The sequence below is a fragment of the Xiphias gladius genome, chromosome 6 (assembly GCF_016859285.1).
Source record: "Xiphias gladius isolate SHS-SW01 ecotype Sanya breed wild chromosome 6, ASM1685928v1, whole genome shotgun sequence".
NCBI classification, from domain to species: domain Eukaryota; kingdom Metazoa; phylum Chordata; class Actinopteri; order Istiophoriformes; family Xiphiidae; genus Xiphias; species Xiphias gladius.
This window is the reverse complement of record NC_053405.1, coordinates 17,616,858-17,632,683: the sequence shown is the minus strand read 5'-3', so window position 1 is coordinate 17,632,683 and position 15,826 is coordinate 17,616,858. Positions and strand designations below refer to the sequence as shown.

Sequence of the window (15,826 nt, the reverse complement as noted above, 5' to 3'; positions counted from 1 at the left end):
TTTACGAAGAAGTATGTGCATCAATGGGCGTGCGATGCCTGATGTGGACCTTTTTAAAAAAAATCTATGATAGTTAAGCGCAAACCTACGTGAATTATATCAGAATCAATCCACAGAACAACGTGCCTCTTCACAGTATTGTACACAACAACTTGCCTCATGACAGTACTTCTGTATAGGCGGGAACGACCAAACCAGGCAAACTCGGTGTCATTTGAAAGGCCCTCAAAATTCAATGCCCCTAGCTGCTTCTTAGATGGAGCAGTTACACGGACAGACCCACATACACACACTAACCGCTCTTATTTTTTAATACTTTGATGAAAATCCTTTGGAGTCAATGACTGCCTGGAGTCTGGAACCCATGGATATCACCAAATACTGAATTTCCTCCCTTGAGATGCTTTTTCCAGGCCTCTACTGCAGCCGCCTTCAGTTGCTGACTATTTGTGGGTCTTTCTGCCCTAAATTTTGTCTTCAGTAAGTGGAAAGCATGCTCACTTAGGTTGAGGTCAGGTGACTGACTTGATCATTGCGGAATATTCCATTCCATGGCCTTGAGAAGCTCTTGGGTTGCTTTTGCAGTATGTTTCAATGTCATTATCCATCTGTACTGTGAAGCACCGTCCTATCAGTTTTGCAGCATTTGGCTGAACCTGTTTGACAGATAATGTGGTATGCTTTGGATCATGAGCCTTTCCTTCTCCATACTCTTCTCTTCACATCTCTCTGGTACAAGTTAATCTTGGTTTCATCTGTCCAGAAAATCTTGTTCCAGTACTGGGCAGGCTTCTTAGACGTTTACTAGCAATGTCTAATCCGGCCTTTCTGTTCTTGAGTGTTACCAGTGGCTTGTACCCTGTGGTAAACCCTTTGTATTTACATTCATGAAGGCATCTCTTGATTGTAGACTTTGACAATGATACACCTACCTCCCTGAGAGTGTTCTTGACCTGACTAAATTTTCTGAAGTTTTTTTTGTTCGCCGAGCAAAGAATTTATCATCCAATTCAGTTGTCCTCCATGGTCTTCCAGGCCTTTTGGTGTTACTGAGCTCGTCAGTGCATTCCTCCTTTTTAAGAATCTACCACATTCTTGATTTGGCCACCACCATCGCCATCTCTTTGAAAATAAAATGTAAAAAAAAAGCTTATCTGAGGTTGAGATAGCCTATTCAGAGCAATCACTATGTAAAGTATATGTACTTCCTCCATTATACTACAGAGCTGTCACTGGAATAAAACTGGACAGCTGTCAAATAAAGAGAGTTAATAGCTCCTATTACATTATAACAACTTTGGAAGCCTCCCACCTCTTTACTATGAAGTCATACTTGAATAAATGTAATGTCATGCAACGGCTGAAGAAGGCAGGAATTAAGCCTCCCATTTCATCTGAGTAAGCTAGATACTCATTATGTCCGACCATGTAAAGGACAGCTGGATAACTGTTTACACGCATTATATATGTTCTTTTTTTGGGCTATTTTATATAGCGTTCTTTTTAAATGTGCGGAGCTGTATAATAGCTACTGCTTGGTTAAGGTTTTTCCTCCGCCCCCCCAGAGAGATGTTATCAGGTGAGTGAGCTCTGCTGTGTCATTTTATCACGGAGCTGCCAGACAAGGTGAGTAATCTTTTCTGGGAGCTATGTTTAATTTAGAAAATCGTCATGTTTGAGTTTTATTTACAAAAACCATTGCCATTTTTACTGATTTGAGTGGTCAAAATATTACAGCAAGTATTACAACGTACTGCTGCAAATAATGTAGTTAGAGTCAACATCCTCCCTAGGCAACGTTTTGAATAATCAGTTGTCTTCATGACGTGCATTTTCAGGTCTTTTGTGCTTAGTGATTTTTCCAACAGACACGACAGAGGATTAAATGATCTGTTTCCCAGGATGATGGAGTGGAGTCAGTCATTACAAGAACAACATGATGCTTTCACCTGGTTCACACAGTCCCAGCTCCAGTCTGTGATCAGGAACGGTATAGTCCCAGAATGGTTTCATGGGATCATTTCCAGGAAGTAAGAGGAATGTAACATTTTACGTTTTTTTTTTTTTTTTATGCCAACATTTTATGTCTATGAGATGTGTTGATGTTTTTTCTCAACTAAATATTCATACTCAACGTCATATTAAAAAAGTAGTAAATAAAAAAGTAATAGTAAAACTTCATACGTGTAGCTATGTAGTGCTTCACAATAAAAGATAAAGGCAAGCCATAAAATACAGATACAATAGTATAAGAGTAATAATAAGTAATTCCCATTTCACTTTCCCATTCACTTGAATGGGAAAGTGGTCTCGGACTTTAGGAACCCACTGTATGTGGATTATTATTAGGCATAGTGTACTCCATCAGTTTACGTTTTTGACAAGACCTTAAGGCACCGTTTTTATCAGACCGATCTAGTTAATGGATGAGTATGTGTAATTTGTTGCAAGCTATGCTGCTTCTTATAGCTATTAAAATGACAAATTTCCACAGTGGTTATCACAGAAAACTGATTCCATCTGCAATTTATACACAATACGCCCCTATAAAATTGCCAGATCATTTAAAGATGAAAGTAAACGTGTGAAAGGGGTCTTTGTTCGTGGTAATTTGAGCATGTTAATTTCTTGTGCAGAACAGCAGAGGAACTGCTCATGTCCAAGCCTCCTGGCTACTTCCTCATCAGAGTGAGTGAGACCAGGATTGGCTACACTCTCACTTATCGGTGAGTGTTTGCAGGAGTAAAGGATTTTTATTTTTTCTACACACTCAGTCTAACAGTTCAAAAGTTCTCTCCTTTTCACTCTTGTGTACTGACTCCTCAGCACTGACAACCGCTGCAGACATTTCATGATTAATGCATTGGAGGATGGCCATTACATCATAGTAGGGGAGAATAAGCGTCACCGGTTCCTGCAGGACCTCGTGGACTTTCATCGTAGAACTCCCATCATGCCTTTCAGTGAGGTGCTGACTGTCGCTTGTGGACAGGTGATGAAATTTCTTTCTTATCCTTCCTTCATACAGGTGCATGAACTGAACAGTCAGTCAGTCCGTACATTATAGATTTGTAATTGTAGACAGTTGTAGACATTTTAGATTTTGTCATTGTATTGTATTTACTGCAGTACCATTTACCAACTCAGTTTAGCTGTGACAATTACAATACACCATCTACACTACTTATTTGCTTTTAGGCATTTATTTTGCATTCATTAAGAGATGAAACAAATTCTCCTTTACTTTCCAATACCATAATATTTGCCTATTTGCTCACCACCTGTACACTCTGCAAACAGAAAGCATCACAAAATGGTTCATGTTCTGTCTCTTTCTCTCTCTGTCTAATCTTATGTAAGTCCTCAAATGAAAAGACAGACTACGCAGAACTTCTGTTTCCCCAAAGACATCTGACACCTAACGCCAGTTTGCTACAAAACAAGTCCCTGCAATTCAACAGGAGACACCCAGTATCACAAGAAGAGATTATCCCACCTGCCCTTCCTTATCGACCAAACGATCTGATCAACTCTACATTCCAGTTTCCAAGCAGCCAGCCAAACAGACTTTACCCATGTTTAAAAGAAGAATTTCCACATGTCACCTCCATACTTCCAGCCACGGTAATATTGACCTTAGTAGACTGTTTTTAAAAATCTTAAAATAAAAGATACAAAAACATTTCAAAGATTTATTTATTTATTTATTTATTTGGAACCAGCTTCCTGTTAATAACTAACAAGATTGTTGGTTCCAGTTTTCCAGTCACGTAATATACTTGCAAAAATCAGGATTTAACAATCATGAAATCAAAATCTGATGACATTTGTGGGCTTGTTTCCTGATGTTGCCAAGCTGCTGTCAGCCAAATTTCATCAAACCATATCCAGCAGTTAAACTGAGTTTTTGGGGGTTAAACTCCTAAATTATAACTTTAATTTAGAGTGTTGCTTATTTAGTCATGATTACTTAATGTTTAAGAAATAAACATTTTCAGTGGCTTTAAAATTCAGAGGCAAGGAGTCCTATTATTTTCTAACAAATTTCTGTGCTTCACGTTTGTGACCTCAAGCCTGTGCCACTGACCAGGAAGAGATATACAGTTGACAACCCTCCATCCAACCAGCCGCCTGAAGTCCCTGCCCGGAGCAATGTGCCTCCACTGAAGCAGAACCAAGCTTGTATCAGGACAGTCTCTGCACCTGAGGGTCCCTCAATAGCCCCAGCCATTGAACACCCGCTCGGCGGCGACGTCCGGCCTGTGAGGAACAATGAAGTGAAGCCGTCAGTCGTCAGCAACCTAAAGAACCTTAAGAAGAAATTCCAAAAGAGGAGAAGCACATTGCAGGAGCATATGTACACAGAGATTAATGTGGAGGCGACTCACAGGGGTGCAAACAGTGAGAATGAGTACCAGGAGATCACGGGGGAGCAGACCTTCGATGGTGCACCATTTTCCTACACTCACACTGATATGACGCTGACTGATGGAGTGTTACCTCAAGAGTACCTGCCACCTCCTCCTTTTGCCCCGGGCTACTGATACAAAACTGCTTCCTTAGAAAATAATATATAGATGGACTGATGAGTTGATTGTGGATTGCCGGAAACTATGTTACATAACTGAGTTAAACCAAAGAAGTTGTTTAATATGCAAATGCCAACCCCAAGTGGGTACAAGCACACGGCATAAAAGCAGCATACAAAGAAAAAAAGAGAGGTAAATCCACACTGAATATTGAAACCTCCCAAAACTTTAATAATGCAAGATTTCACCCTTCAATATCTGTGTTAACATGGAAGCCAGACTATATCTCGGCAGGAAAGAGCAAGGTATGTGCTGGATGCTTGCCAACCTCACAATGCCGAAGATGGCCGGAAGTTGCTGGTCCCAGCCTGGAAACGGTCTGACTTCAGAGGTGCTGATAGGTAGATTTTGTTACCTCTGGACAGCGCCTGTCACCCTGTGGCCAGTCTTTGTGCTGGCTATAGCTGCATATTTTACCATACAGACTCAATGGTGGTATTTTTTGAGGCAAGAAGGCCAACAGGCACATTTCCCAAAATGTCAAACTATTCCTTTAAACTTTAGGGAGCTTGCAGTATACGGTGTGCAAACTACCTCTCCTTTTCCTTTACATATCCGAATCAAAGCTGCTGACGCTGGAATGTTGTTGAATATGAATAATTTAATGCAGTTACTCTTTTTTTTTCAAAATGATGACTTGAGTTAAGGATATAAAATGATAAGATAGATTGTCCATATGTGACAGTAATTAGTGCCAGTAACTTGTGAATGTTTTATTTTCTATGTATTTGTTCATTTTTCAACAAGCACAATACAGATAAACATTGTTAGATAAGAAGAAGGGATGCAACAAATGTAATCTATATAGGCCTCTAACTGAAGCTAGTTTGCTTCCCCCTTCACCGCTTAGGCTTTTAAATTCAGGTTAAATGTCTGTACATGTCTCTTTTGTAATGTAATGAAGCATGAGAAGTCTGCAAGAGGAAGTTTTACGCAGCGCATGTAAATCAGAAATGACACAGTTGATGACAGGTGCTTTGAATACAGGAGATGTATACTGTAGCATCGGATGTAGATCTATAATCGGCAATATGACGGGGGAAGCGGGAGCAGAGAGAAAATATAGATACTGCTCAAACTTGTTTTAACTTACAGGTTGGTCAAATTCCCTTTTACACAGCTTCTGGACACAGGGGGGGGTATTTCCCCAAACATATCATTTCACTGTTACTGAAAATGGGTGTGTGATACCTCTGTCATGTATTTACAATTGCCAGAGATGAGGATAATGAAGTGCATAGACAATAGGATGGCTACTGTAACGGATATTTCACATTTATGTTTATGACTTCATAATATATCTATGCAAAACATGTAATGTTGTTATATGACTCAGCCAATAAAGCACTTTAAACACATTTCAATCTGTATTGGTTTCCAAGGCTATTTTACTGTTTTGCAGTCCTTTGTTTCATAGCACATTATTATCACTCGCTGCACAGTAGACTGCAGAGACATTTGTTTTTGACAGGTATAAACCATTTTATTCACCCATACTGGGCATATACACATTCTGTTGTCCCTGCTTTACTTCTCTGCAGTTCCTACTTCACTTCACTTCCCACTCTGAATGTTATGGCTTCGGTGATGTCCTGATAGCTCAGAGGTCTGGGTTGCATGCCGTTGAAGCTTTTGATGACGTGGGTTTGAATCCTGCAGGGAGCCTTTATCACAACTCTATCCCAGTCTTTTCTGCCTCAATCTACTGTAAATGTTCTTGAAAAGGTGTCAAAAAACTTTTTGAGAGCCTTTATGAGTCCTTGCTTATTTTTATTGGCCAATATTATGTTTTATGTTTATGCTTTCATTCATTCATTCATTATTTCGTTCATTCATTTCGTTCAGGCATCAATCTCAAAACATTATGGTGTATGGTTGTCAAATCAGTCCATACAAAACTAATAGAAAACACTTGTCTCAGTATACACTACCATCTAGTGGCTCAAATAGTACAGTTGTGGTATTCAGAGCCAAGTCTGCTTTGACTTTTTTACTAAAAAACAATGAATCATATTTCATAATCTGATCATTTTATTTCAATATGCAAAGAAATCCCTAACCATAGATTTTAACAATTGAAGTGGGGGTGAAAACTGCAATATTTGCCTCTGAAATGTAGAAAATGGAGAAAAAAAATATTAACTAGCCTGAAATGACTCAAGTACAGTAAGATACAAGCACTTCAAATTGCATTAAAATACAGTAAATGTCCTTAGTTACTTTCCACCATAGAGCAATAGTTTCATACTCAAGCAGACTTGCTTTTAACATTGTACTTAAAAAGGTGTACAGATATGCTAATTGGAGTCCATTTGCTGCCAAGAATAAACTAATAAATAATTATTTAAGAATTATAAAAAATAACACTCTCCAAAGTCAGAATCAGGAGTTACTAACTCAATATTTGTAATAACTATGTCGTAATTATGAACGTTTGTTTCGGTTATTTTTAATTCTTTAACTATTTTGATTGTTTTTTCCCAGCTTTTTTCTTTTTCTCGGTGGTAATTGGCCTCCATACAAACTTGTAATTTGGAAATAAAGCCCTCAAAAGTAAAGCAAACTGTAACTTTCCTTGTGGGCTCCATAGTTGTCCGATTAACAATGTTTATTGAAAGCTGACAACATACACAGTATGAATGTGATTTATTAAGTAAACTAGATAATATTTTAAAAAGCACAACTACACAAAATTTATTAAAATTAGTTATCAGAATGAGTCACTTACACTCTCAATGGTCATATTCCTGCACATGGTCTACCCTTTCCACTCAAATATGCGTTTTTCTTTTGGTTAACTTACTATGATGCTTGACCTTTACTGTGCAGAATGCTGTTCGACACTAGAAAGCTTCTCTTCGTAAGTCGTCCTGTGCTTGCCGAAATCTTGTGTGTACCTGCAAGCATGATTTGTGACACCCCAACTAATTTGGAGGTAATGGCTGTGCGATCTGGAACTCACACAGGTGTGATGTGGAAACTTTAGGCCTCCAGTGCACACACACATTCAGAATGGACTTTTCACTGAGGTGGGAGACCTTAAACTTTGAAACCACAAATATTTGCATTTTCATAGATTCTGGATTTTGCCATGAAGAAGTAGTTGGAGGTGTAATTTTAAGAATTTTAAGCTAGTTAACTCAACTTTTTTTGTGGAAAACCACAAAACCCATTATTCAAAGCAGATTATTTTTATATATCTTTAAGAATTGTCTGGAGGGGGTCTTTAAAGAAAAACTTGTGGTACTATCTCTCTGGATATTCTGTCAAGTTGATGCTATGAACTATGCAGGATCATAAAGCAGGTCACTATTTGCCACTACCTTTTAAGGAAAACACCCAGCCTTGCCCCCGGGGACGCGGGGAGGGCCAACAATCCCTTGGAGAGTTTGATTTGCAACGTATGACTTCACAGAGTCAGTGGGGCGATGGCCACCTTTAAACACCGCCCCCCCTGGCTACCCCGTGACACAAAACGCGCAGAGCTGATCCGCCAGGCGGCGAAGTGACGTCATTTCGGAAGACGTTGGTTTCCAGCCAGGGATCAGCCCGCGGTTACTCATGTAGAGATCTAGGAAGTTGTCGCAACGCTGAAACCCCTTTCTTAGACTTTTACAGTAGTAAAAGTTTTATTTGTTTTGCGAGTTTTGTACGTTATATTTTAGCCCAAACAGGCAAGCGACACCATGTCTTTCGTCCCAGGACAGCCGGTGACTGCTGTTGTGGTGAGTTTGGGAGTGGGGCTGTTTCCATTCAACGGGACTCTATTGTTCAGCTTCTGCTCCGGCGTTAACGTTAAACCGTATCAGTGCCGAACTCCGAATTTAACTCACGTTAGCCACAGTGCGCTCACTAGTCATCTGTATTAACACCACTGTAACGTTACTTTCTCGGTTTAGCCAAAGTCCACACAGAGGGAACAGCTGACCTCACCAGCAGCCACACAATAGCATTTTCCGGGTCGCAAAACGTCAGTTTGTTGTTTTAACCCGATAACTCGTTAAAGCATTGCATCGGGAAATGGGGCATTGGGGCGGGATCCAACATATAGCTAACATTGTGTTGTTGACTGTTAATTAAAAGACGCGGATGTCTTGACAGCTAACTAATCTTACAGATGGGCGTCACCACTGGTGTGATTCATTCTTCCTAGTAGACTTTCACGCAGAGTTACAGAATATATAAACTACATTTAGATAGTATGAGTTTGTTTGTTTGTTTGTTTTTCTCTCTTTTTTGCGCTGCCTTCAAATGCTGAGTGGGTTATCACAATTGCAAATAGAGCTTTATGACCTATCCAAAGAAGTGGTAGATTGTGCCTGGGATTTTGCCAGGCCAGAGTTGCCCCTTAAGGTGTAAAATGTGAGCGGATCAAGTGTTGATGAAGCTTGCAGGTTAATTTCCTGTCTGTTAGCCTGACCCAATTTCACTCTAGAGCTGCAAATAACAATTATTTTCATTAGTAATTAATCTGTCTATAATTTCTTTTTCGATCAGTCAATTAATCATTTAGTCAGCCACATCGCAGACAATAGTGAAAAATGCCTGTCACAGTTTCCCAGAGCTGATGGTGAAGTGATCAATTTATTGGACTAATGATATTATTATTTGTACAGCCAACAGTCTAAAACCCCAGGACACTGAATTTACAATGCTGTAGAGCAGCAAATTCTCAGTATTAAGACAATGGAAGCAGAAAAGATTTGGCATCTTTCCTTGATATTTGAGAATGGATCGGTTAGCAGGATTCGCTCCCAGTTTATTTTCTGTCATGCAGCTAATCAATTAATCGAATAAATGGTTTGTCTCTCATTCACTCATTCGTTTAACTTTAGAGTACGCAAGAGCTTTAGATACATAAACTGAAGTAGCACTGTTTCAGTTGATCCCTAAAGTAAACTTTGGTCAACGTTTAATCCACACTTGTCACAGACTTCGTCTTGTTAATTCTTCTGGCCATAGACACTTGAGTGTCAAAGAAGTGATATCTATTTCTGCCAATTAAAACTCCCAGTGTTTACATTTTGTAACACACTTCAGTTTTCATGTCAGATGCTTATTTCACTCTAGTATATCTGCAGCATCAGATAATGAAGTCAAACCGCACACAAGAGAAAAAGGATTTAATCAACAGTTTAATCATTGTCCCCTCTCGGTCCACATCTAGAAATAGCCTTAGATATTGATTTGTAAGTGGTATGCTATATATTGTTTGCCTAATTATTATAGAAGGTCGACCAGTCAGGATTCTAAACCTCCTATGACTGGGAGGGAGAAATGTGTTGTAGGCCCAGCAAGTCCTGACTGACTGACTTTTACTTAGTAACAACCGAGTTCCAGAAAACCTCTGACTTCATTGTATGAGCCAGACCTCCTGAGAGATTGTCTGGTTATTCATCATCACACAGACAGGCAGTCTTTGTCTTGAGGAGTGTTGTGACGAATTCTACTGTCAGTCGTCCATCCATCTGGGTTCATTAGCCTGCAGCTGCTTGTCAGTGTCAAGGGCAGGGCATCACAAAGTCTTTGTGCCCCAGTGTGGACTTGAATCACTAAGCAACAGACGCCGAAATCCACCATTTGTCATGTGCTGAAATCTAGTAAAATATGTCCATGGTGGATAAATCAGTGCCTCATTGCCACAAAGTGGTAACTTGGCTACTTACTGTGGAGTCATTTCCCTGCTTTCAAATGGCTAGCAGGCCTAATTTTCCTGAGAATTAAGATGAAAATGTGAAACATTTTTCCTTTTTTGCTTGCACAGTATTTTCAGTACTGCTGCGCTTCATGATGATTTGCAAACACAATCTGTTACATTAGTGAATGTGCAATGTTTACAGGCAATGTTGCCAATTTAGTCAATTTGCTTTGTTAATGTTACAATTGCAGTCCATTACAGATAACCCAAGAGAACATCCAGAGTGATGCATTTTTCTTGAACAACATTTAATTTTTGTACCAGTATCTGTTTTGATCCAAATAAATGATCTTAGAAATTGCAGAGAAGAGTTCTCAAAGGTGCCATAGTAGACTGTGAAGGAGAGTGATGGTTTTATGTTGGCCATCAAACCACACTTATGTTGGACAGTTTGTATGAGAGGAACATGTAATTATTCCTCTCATACAAACTGGAGTGTATATAATTAACAAGAACAGTAGTGTACAGGAAATTGTCTTGGTTACAGTGCAAAGACAGTATTGACCCAGTTTGCAGCACCGATAGACCAGCAGTTCAGATTTCTGACACAGGAGAAAGCTGCCAGTAATCTATAATCCAGTACCCACTGTTTCCCTGATCAGGGACTCGTCACTGTTACCTGTGTTTTTAAATTGGCTGGTTAGGCCCTGTGAGGATGGGTCTGATCTTGTTTTTCTTCTGTCAAAAAGCAACGAATTGAGATCCAGAAGTTGCGACAGGGAGATAATCTGATCCTGGGCTTCAGCATCGGCGGAGGGATAGACCAGGACCCTGGGCAGAACCCCTTCTCTGAGGACAAGACTGACAAAGTAAGTGTCTGAGTGTGTTTGTGTGTGTGTGTGTGTTTGTGTGTGTGTGTGTGTGTGTGTGTGTGTGTGTGTGTGTGTGTGTGTGTGTGTGTGTGTGTGTCTGTGTGTGTCTGTGGGTGTCTGTGTATGTGTGTGTGTCCATCAGATCTTTATGTACTGTAATTTTATACAGCACATGATACAGGTTTCTGCCTTTTGATTCTATTCCTTTATCTATGTTTTATTGTTTGTTATATGTATAGCACAGAAAAGTACTATACATAACTTATTATTATTTATTTATTTAATGATTTTATTTTATTTTTTTACAGCAAAGGGTGGATGATGGGGATAAAGTTAATGTTTCTATATTTATCGAGGCATTATTGATATGTTACAAATTTGTCGCAAGGATCAAAATTACAAAATCACAGGGTAAAAAGTTAGACTCATGTTCCTCTCAGTTTAACAATTTTTAAGTGTTATACCCAAACAAAATCCTTAAATCTCATCATACTTAAATCCTACAATATGCAAGTTCTGGAAATCAAGCTAGCTCTGACATGAGACTCAAAAGCAAACCACTCCGCTCCTCCCACCTCTTAGTATCCCTGCTCTCTCACACTCCGCCCAGCCCTTCACCTACATCCTCGTCGTGTTCCCTGTCTCCGATAATACAGCTGTCAGGAGGTTGCTAGCCAGTGAATCAGCCATAGTGACATCTTCCATCAGCTAATACTGGCTTTAAGCCTTGGAGTGAGAGGAGTAGTAGACCAGAAGCGTGTTCACGTATTGACTAAGAACCGTGAGCTCCCACCCATGACTTTGGCCTTCCCTGATTGGTTAGAAGGGCAAGTTTGCCCAAATTCTTTAGAGGGGAATATCTCTGCACTGCTGCCAGACTGTTCAATGAGTTTGGGTCACAGAAGCCTTTGACAGCACCTCTACACATTAAGATATGGTTTGGAGCATATTTCAACTAAAAAATATTAGAAAAAAATACATACTGTAGTTTTAATGTCATTGTACTGACTGGTTTTGATAAAAATCTATCTTTTTCTTTGTTTAGAGAGAGACATGATGTCTCAATATTATACTTTTTGTCATGTTACAATTATATGGAAAGATGATCAAGTACAACTTTACAACTTTAATTTACTTTCACATCAGCCAGAGGCAGCAGTATAGTTGATTCTGGGATGTGGCTTTTCTCCGATTTCAGGGTCTTTTTGGGACACAACGTTACCAGTTGATTAATAATTTGGTAAAACTCACTTGACACAAACTAGTTGACTTTATTCTGTTCTTGATCATATTCCTGTCTCTGTGGAAGCACAGTGGTACTAGAGCAGTACTTTGGTGAGATATACCTGAAGGACAGGCCTGAACACATTACCTGTAGCCCGAGGTGGGAACAACCCAGACCCACCTAACTGAGGTCATAGGGAGGAATACTGCAGGTTTACACAAAGTTTATTTCCCATAGTGCTGAAATGATTAGTTGATTACTCAATAAGTTGATTGATCATTTAAGTAATTTATCAAGCAAAAAGGCCAACATTTGTTGGTTCCAGCTTTGCTGTTTTCCTCTGTTGCATATCTCTTAATTCTCACACTCAAAGCAGTTTCATAACGTAAAAAATATTAAATAATAATTAAATAAAGCCTATTTACCACACTGTGGTTTAACTTGAGTTGTCTGTTTCAACTCTTTAGTTTTATGTTTCAGCACCTTGGCATTTTTCCACTCAAAGCAGTTTTACAACATAGAAAAATAAACCTTTTTACCCCAACTTGAAGTTGTCTGTTAACATAATATCCATAAATAAAAATGTTTAAAAGCTGAAATTGAACTGGGAACCTTCAGTTTACCAAACGACTGCTGTACCTCCTGAAACCTCTGACAGCATTTCATTTTTTGATTTAGCTAGCTATCTATAGCCATAAGATAAAGCTATACAAAAACAATATCTAACACTATATGAGGGTCCCAGTTTAAGTCACCGCACCAATTACAGTAACATTAGATTTAGTGAACAGCTATGTACAAGATGGCTGAATTTTTAAGTTTGCTAAACGGTACCTGCTAAAATCCCAGTCATAGCGGTGTCCTCAGTAATCTAGGATCAGGGGGACTCCGCTGGTGGAGGTTTTGAAGGAGGCTCTGCAACGTTAGGTGGACACGTACGCTGAGAGGAAGATGGCTGTGGTCAGTCCTTCTTGCAGTCGAACACTGAGCAACTTTCTGCTTTTAAACGTATTCCATGCACATTGTAGTGTTTCAACAAATTTGTCGTGTTGCTGGTCTTGGCAGCAGTGTCCTTTTTGCTTTGCTTAGTATCGAAGTTTGGTACCCAGCCCTACTGAGGATGTTGCCAGACATATTCTCTTTAGCATATTCTGATGGTTTTGGTCTGTATACTCACCCCATTTTTTGCTACTAATTGAATTGATTACCATTACTATAACAGTGAAAGAAGTAGAGAGACTTTTTTAGAATACAGTATCTCTTATGTGCGATTTTATTTTCTGTCTTCTTTGTTTGTTTTTTTTAAGGTTTTTAGATTGCCTGTATTGGTTATACTGCACAGCTTTATGGGAGACAGTGAATGTGTTTGTGTTTTCCAAAGGGTATCTATGTGACCAGGATAACACCAGGAGGACCAGCAGACCTGGCAGGCTTGATGATGGGAGACAAAATAATGCAGGTGTGTAGTGAAATGAAGCTTTGGTCTAAATCCACAAGATGGCACTATGTGTACAGTAGAGTGTTGAGTCGGAGCTGTGCATCAGGAGCAGTGCTCACCTTGTCCTACTATTAATCAATGTGGTTCTATTTTAAGTTTGAGAAAATGGCTCCAGCTTTTCAGAAACAAAATTATTTTCTTCCTCCCAGGTGAACGGCTGGGATATGACCATGGTGACCCATGACCAGGCTCGTAAAAGACTAACAAAGAAGAATGAGGATGTGGTACGACTTCTGGTAACCAGAAAGTCGTTGGAGGAAGCTGTCAGACATTCTATGGGGTGTTACCCCAGACAGTAACATAGTGGCACTACACTACTAAAGCAATAGCCAAGGACTGAACATGCTCATGTACTGAGCTCCCACAAATTCAGATGATGGTTGCACTGTGGCCTTTATAAACATGTTAATGCAAAAATACTACACAGAGCACATCAGATAACGTTTAGGTAGCATATCCAGATGCCTGACGCTGCACAAGTCAATTCTTACTCATTCTGATCAGTCACTTGACAATGAGAGGGTGCTCTTCCTTTCCATACACGCTCAAACTCATCTCAAAGTTATCCGGTTTACTTTTGAAGCATCTTTGTAGCGTATCCATATGTAACTGATAGGAGAAGTAAATTATGGGAATTTGCAGCACTCCAAAATGTTTCAGCTCTACAGGGCTCAAACATATTTCATCTGAATCTGTTCTCGAATTAAACAAAGAATTCACAGTGAGAATATAATACAGAGATTTGTGTCTTAGTAACAAGTCTCTAAACCCACTTTTGGTGTCAGTTAATACCACCATATGAATTGTAAGAAGTAAAACAACTAGCATGCTGACCTTTTTACAGGAAGAGAAGTGTCCCAAAACTCACATGATCCATTTTGACAATTTTTGAGAAAAATCTACACTTTTGTTCAATTAAAATGTTGCTGTATGTAAAGTATTGTTTAAGGTTACGAAAGATGAATAGTTTATGCAGATATTTTCAGTAATTACTAAAATTCCTCTTTGTTTGAACATCAGCAGACTGAAATTAGTTTTTGGAAGATGTTTCATAAAATAGTGCTTGTATATCTCTCTATTACACATCCGTTTTTCAATAGTGTAGTAGAATATTCTTGATTTACTCCCACATAGTAGATACTTGCCAAATGTCTTCAGTTTATTCTTAATGGGAGTTGTTTGGGAGCAATTGTAGTCCTTCTTAATGCAAGGTGTAAAACACTTCTATTACCCTTTTTTACCTACAACTGACCAAAGATAGATTTGACTGACTGAAAAAATCAAGAAAGTGCATTGCTGTTTATTTTATTCTTAATAATCAGTATCTCATCTCATTAAATAAAAAAATATACATATATTGCTGTCATTCCTGTCAAGATTACAGCATCAAATGCCAAAGTAAAGCATTGGCACTATTAAGTGATCAAAATATGTAAAACTGTGTACACTGTACAAAGTCTTTTTCCAGTATACACTTTTTTTCATCGCATACTAATGTCTTTAAACTAATTATCCCGTTACTGATGCATATTTCTATTCTATTTATCCCGTTTGTTGTCGATTTCATGTGTGGGAAAGTAACATCCTCTCTCTGTGTCTGCTAAAGTGACACAGTTTAAAATGCATATTTTCTTACAAGTTACTTCCAAGTCCCATTTTAAACAATATTCCACAAGCTGGACCTTCTTTTTGATGAAACTTGTTATATCATTTGAAACCTTTATCAGGTTTAGCAAAAGAAAGTTGGTAACTTGCTGTTTTGATGCAAGCAAACCCAAGACTTTCACACTGGAATCGGCCACATTCAGATTGTGTCAAACTGTGAAATATTTTGAAAATGTTCATTGTCAGTGAACAAAAGTCCAAGTTGAATCTGTAAACCTAAACCCAGCAGGAGTGAATGTTGTTTGATAACTCTGAGTCTGCACAGCAGCCTTAAATGAATACATAAAACCACTAAGTTTAATGATACCTATTTGTTTTTATTTTCCATTTAACCATTCG

General features: G+C 38.9%; 2 protein-coding genes across 2 annotated transcripts; both read left to right on the top strand.

Moving 5' to 3' along the window:
- Positions 1-1,902: 1,902 nt before the first annotated feature.
- hsh2d (hematopoietic SH2 domain containing) lies at positions 1,903-4,544 on the top strand. Its single transcript, XM_040129430.1, has 5 exons — positions 1,903-2,030; positions 2,637-2,726; positions 2,827-2,992; positions 3,361-3,624; positions 4,074-4,544. The coding sequence occupies exons 1-5, from the start codon at positions 1,903-1,905 to the stop codon at positions 4,542-4,544; spliced, it is 1,119 nt and encodes a 372-aa protein (XP_039985364.1).
- Positions 4,545-8,080: 3,536 nt separating this feature from the next.
- tax1bp3 (Tax1 (human T-cell leukemia virus type I) binding protein 3) lies at positions 8,081-15,260 on the top strand. Its single transcript, XM_040129753.1, has 4 exons — positions 8,081-8,314; positions 10,977-11,096; positions 13,706-13,783; positions 13,972-15,260. Exons 1-4 carry the CDS (start codon positions 8,276-8,278, stop codon positions 14,119-14,121), a joined length of 387 nt encoding a protein of 128 aa, XP_039985687.1. The 5' UTR covers positions 8,081-8,275; the 3' UTR covers positions 14,122-15,260.
- Positions 15,261-15,826: the final 566 nt, after the last annotated feature.

Excerpts from the sequence above, each read along its gene's own strand:
- tax1bp3 (XM_040129753.1), top strand. The coding sequence starts at position 8,276 with ATGTCTTTCGTCCCAGGACAGCCGGTGACTGCTGTTGTG. Across the intron at positions 11,097-13,705 it reads CTGAGGACAAGACTGACAAA|GGTATCTATGTGACCAGGAT; the intron begins GTAAGTGTCTGA and ends TGTTTTCCAAAG. Across the intron at positions 13,784-13,971 it reads TGGGAGACAAAATAATGCAG|GTGAACGGCTGGGATATGAC; the intron begins GTGTGTAGTGAA and ends TCTTCCTCCCAG.
- hsh2d (XM_040129430.1), top strand. The coding sequence starts at position 1,903 with ATGATGGAGTGGAGTCAGTCATTACAAGAACAACATGATGCTTTCACC. Across the intron at positions 2,727-2,826 it reads GGCTACACTCTCACTTATCG|CACTGACAACCGCTGCAGAC; the intron begins GTGAGTGTTTGC and ends CTGACTCCTCAG. Across the intron at positions 3,625-4,073 it reads CCTCCATACTTCCAGCCACG|CCTGTGCCACTGACCAGGAA; the intron begins GTAATATTGACC and ends TGTGACCTCAAG.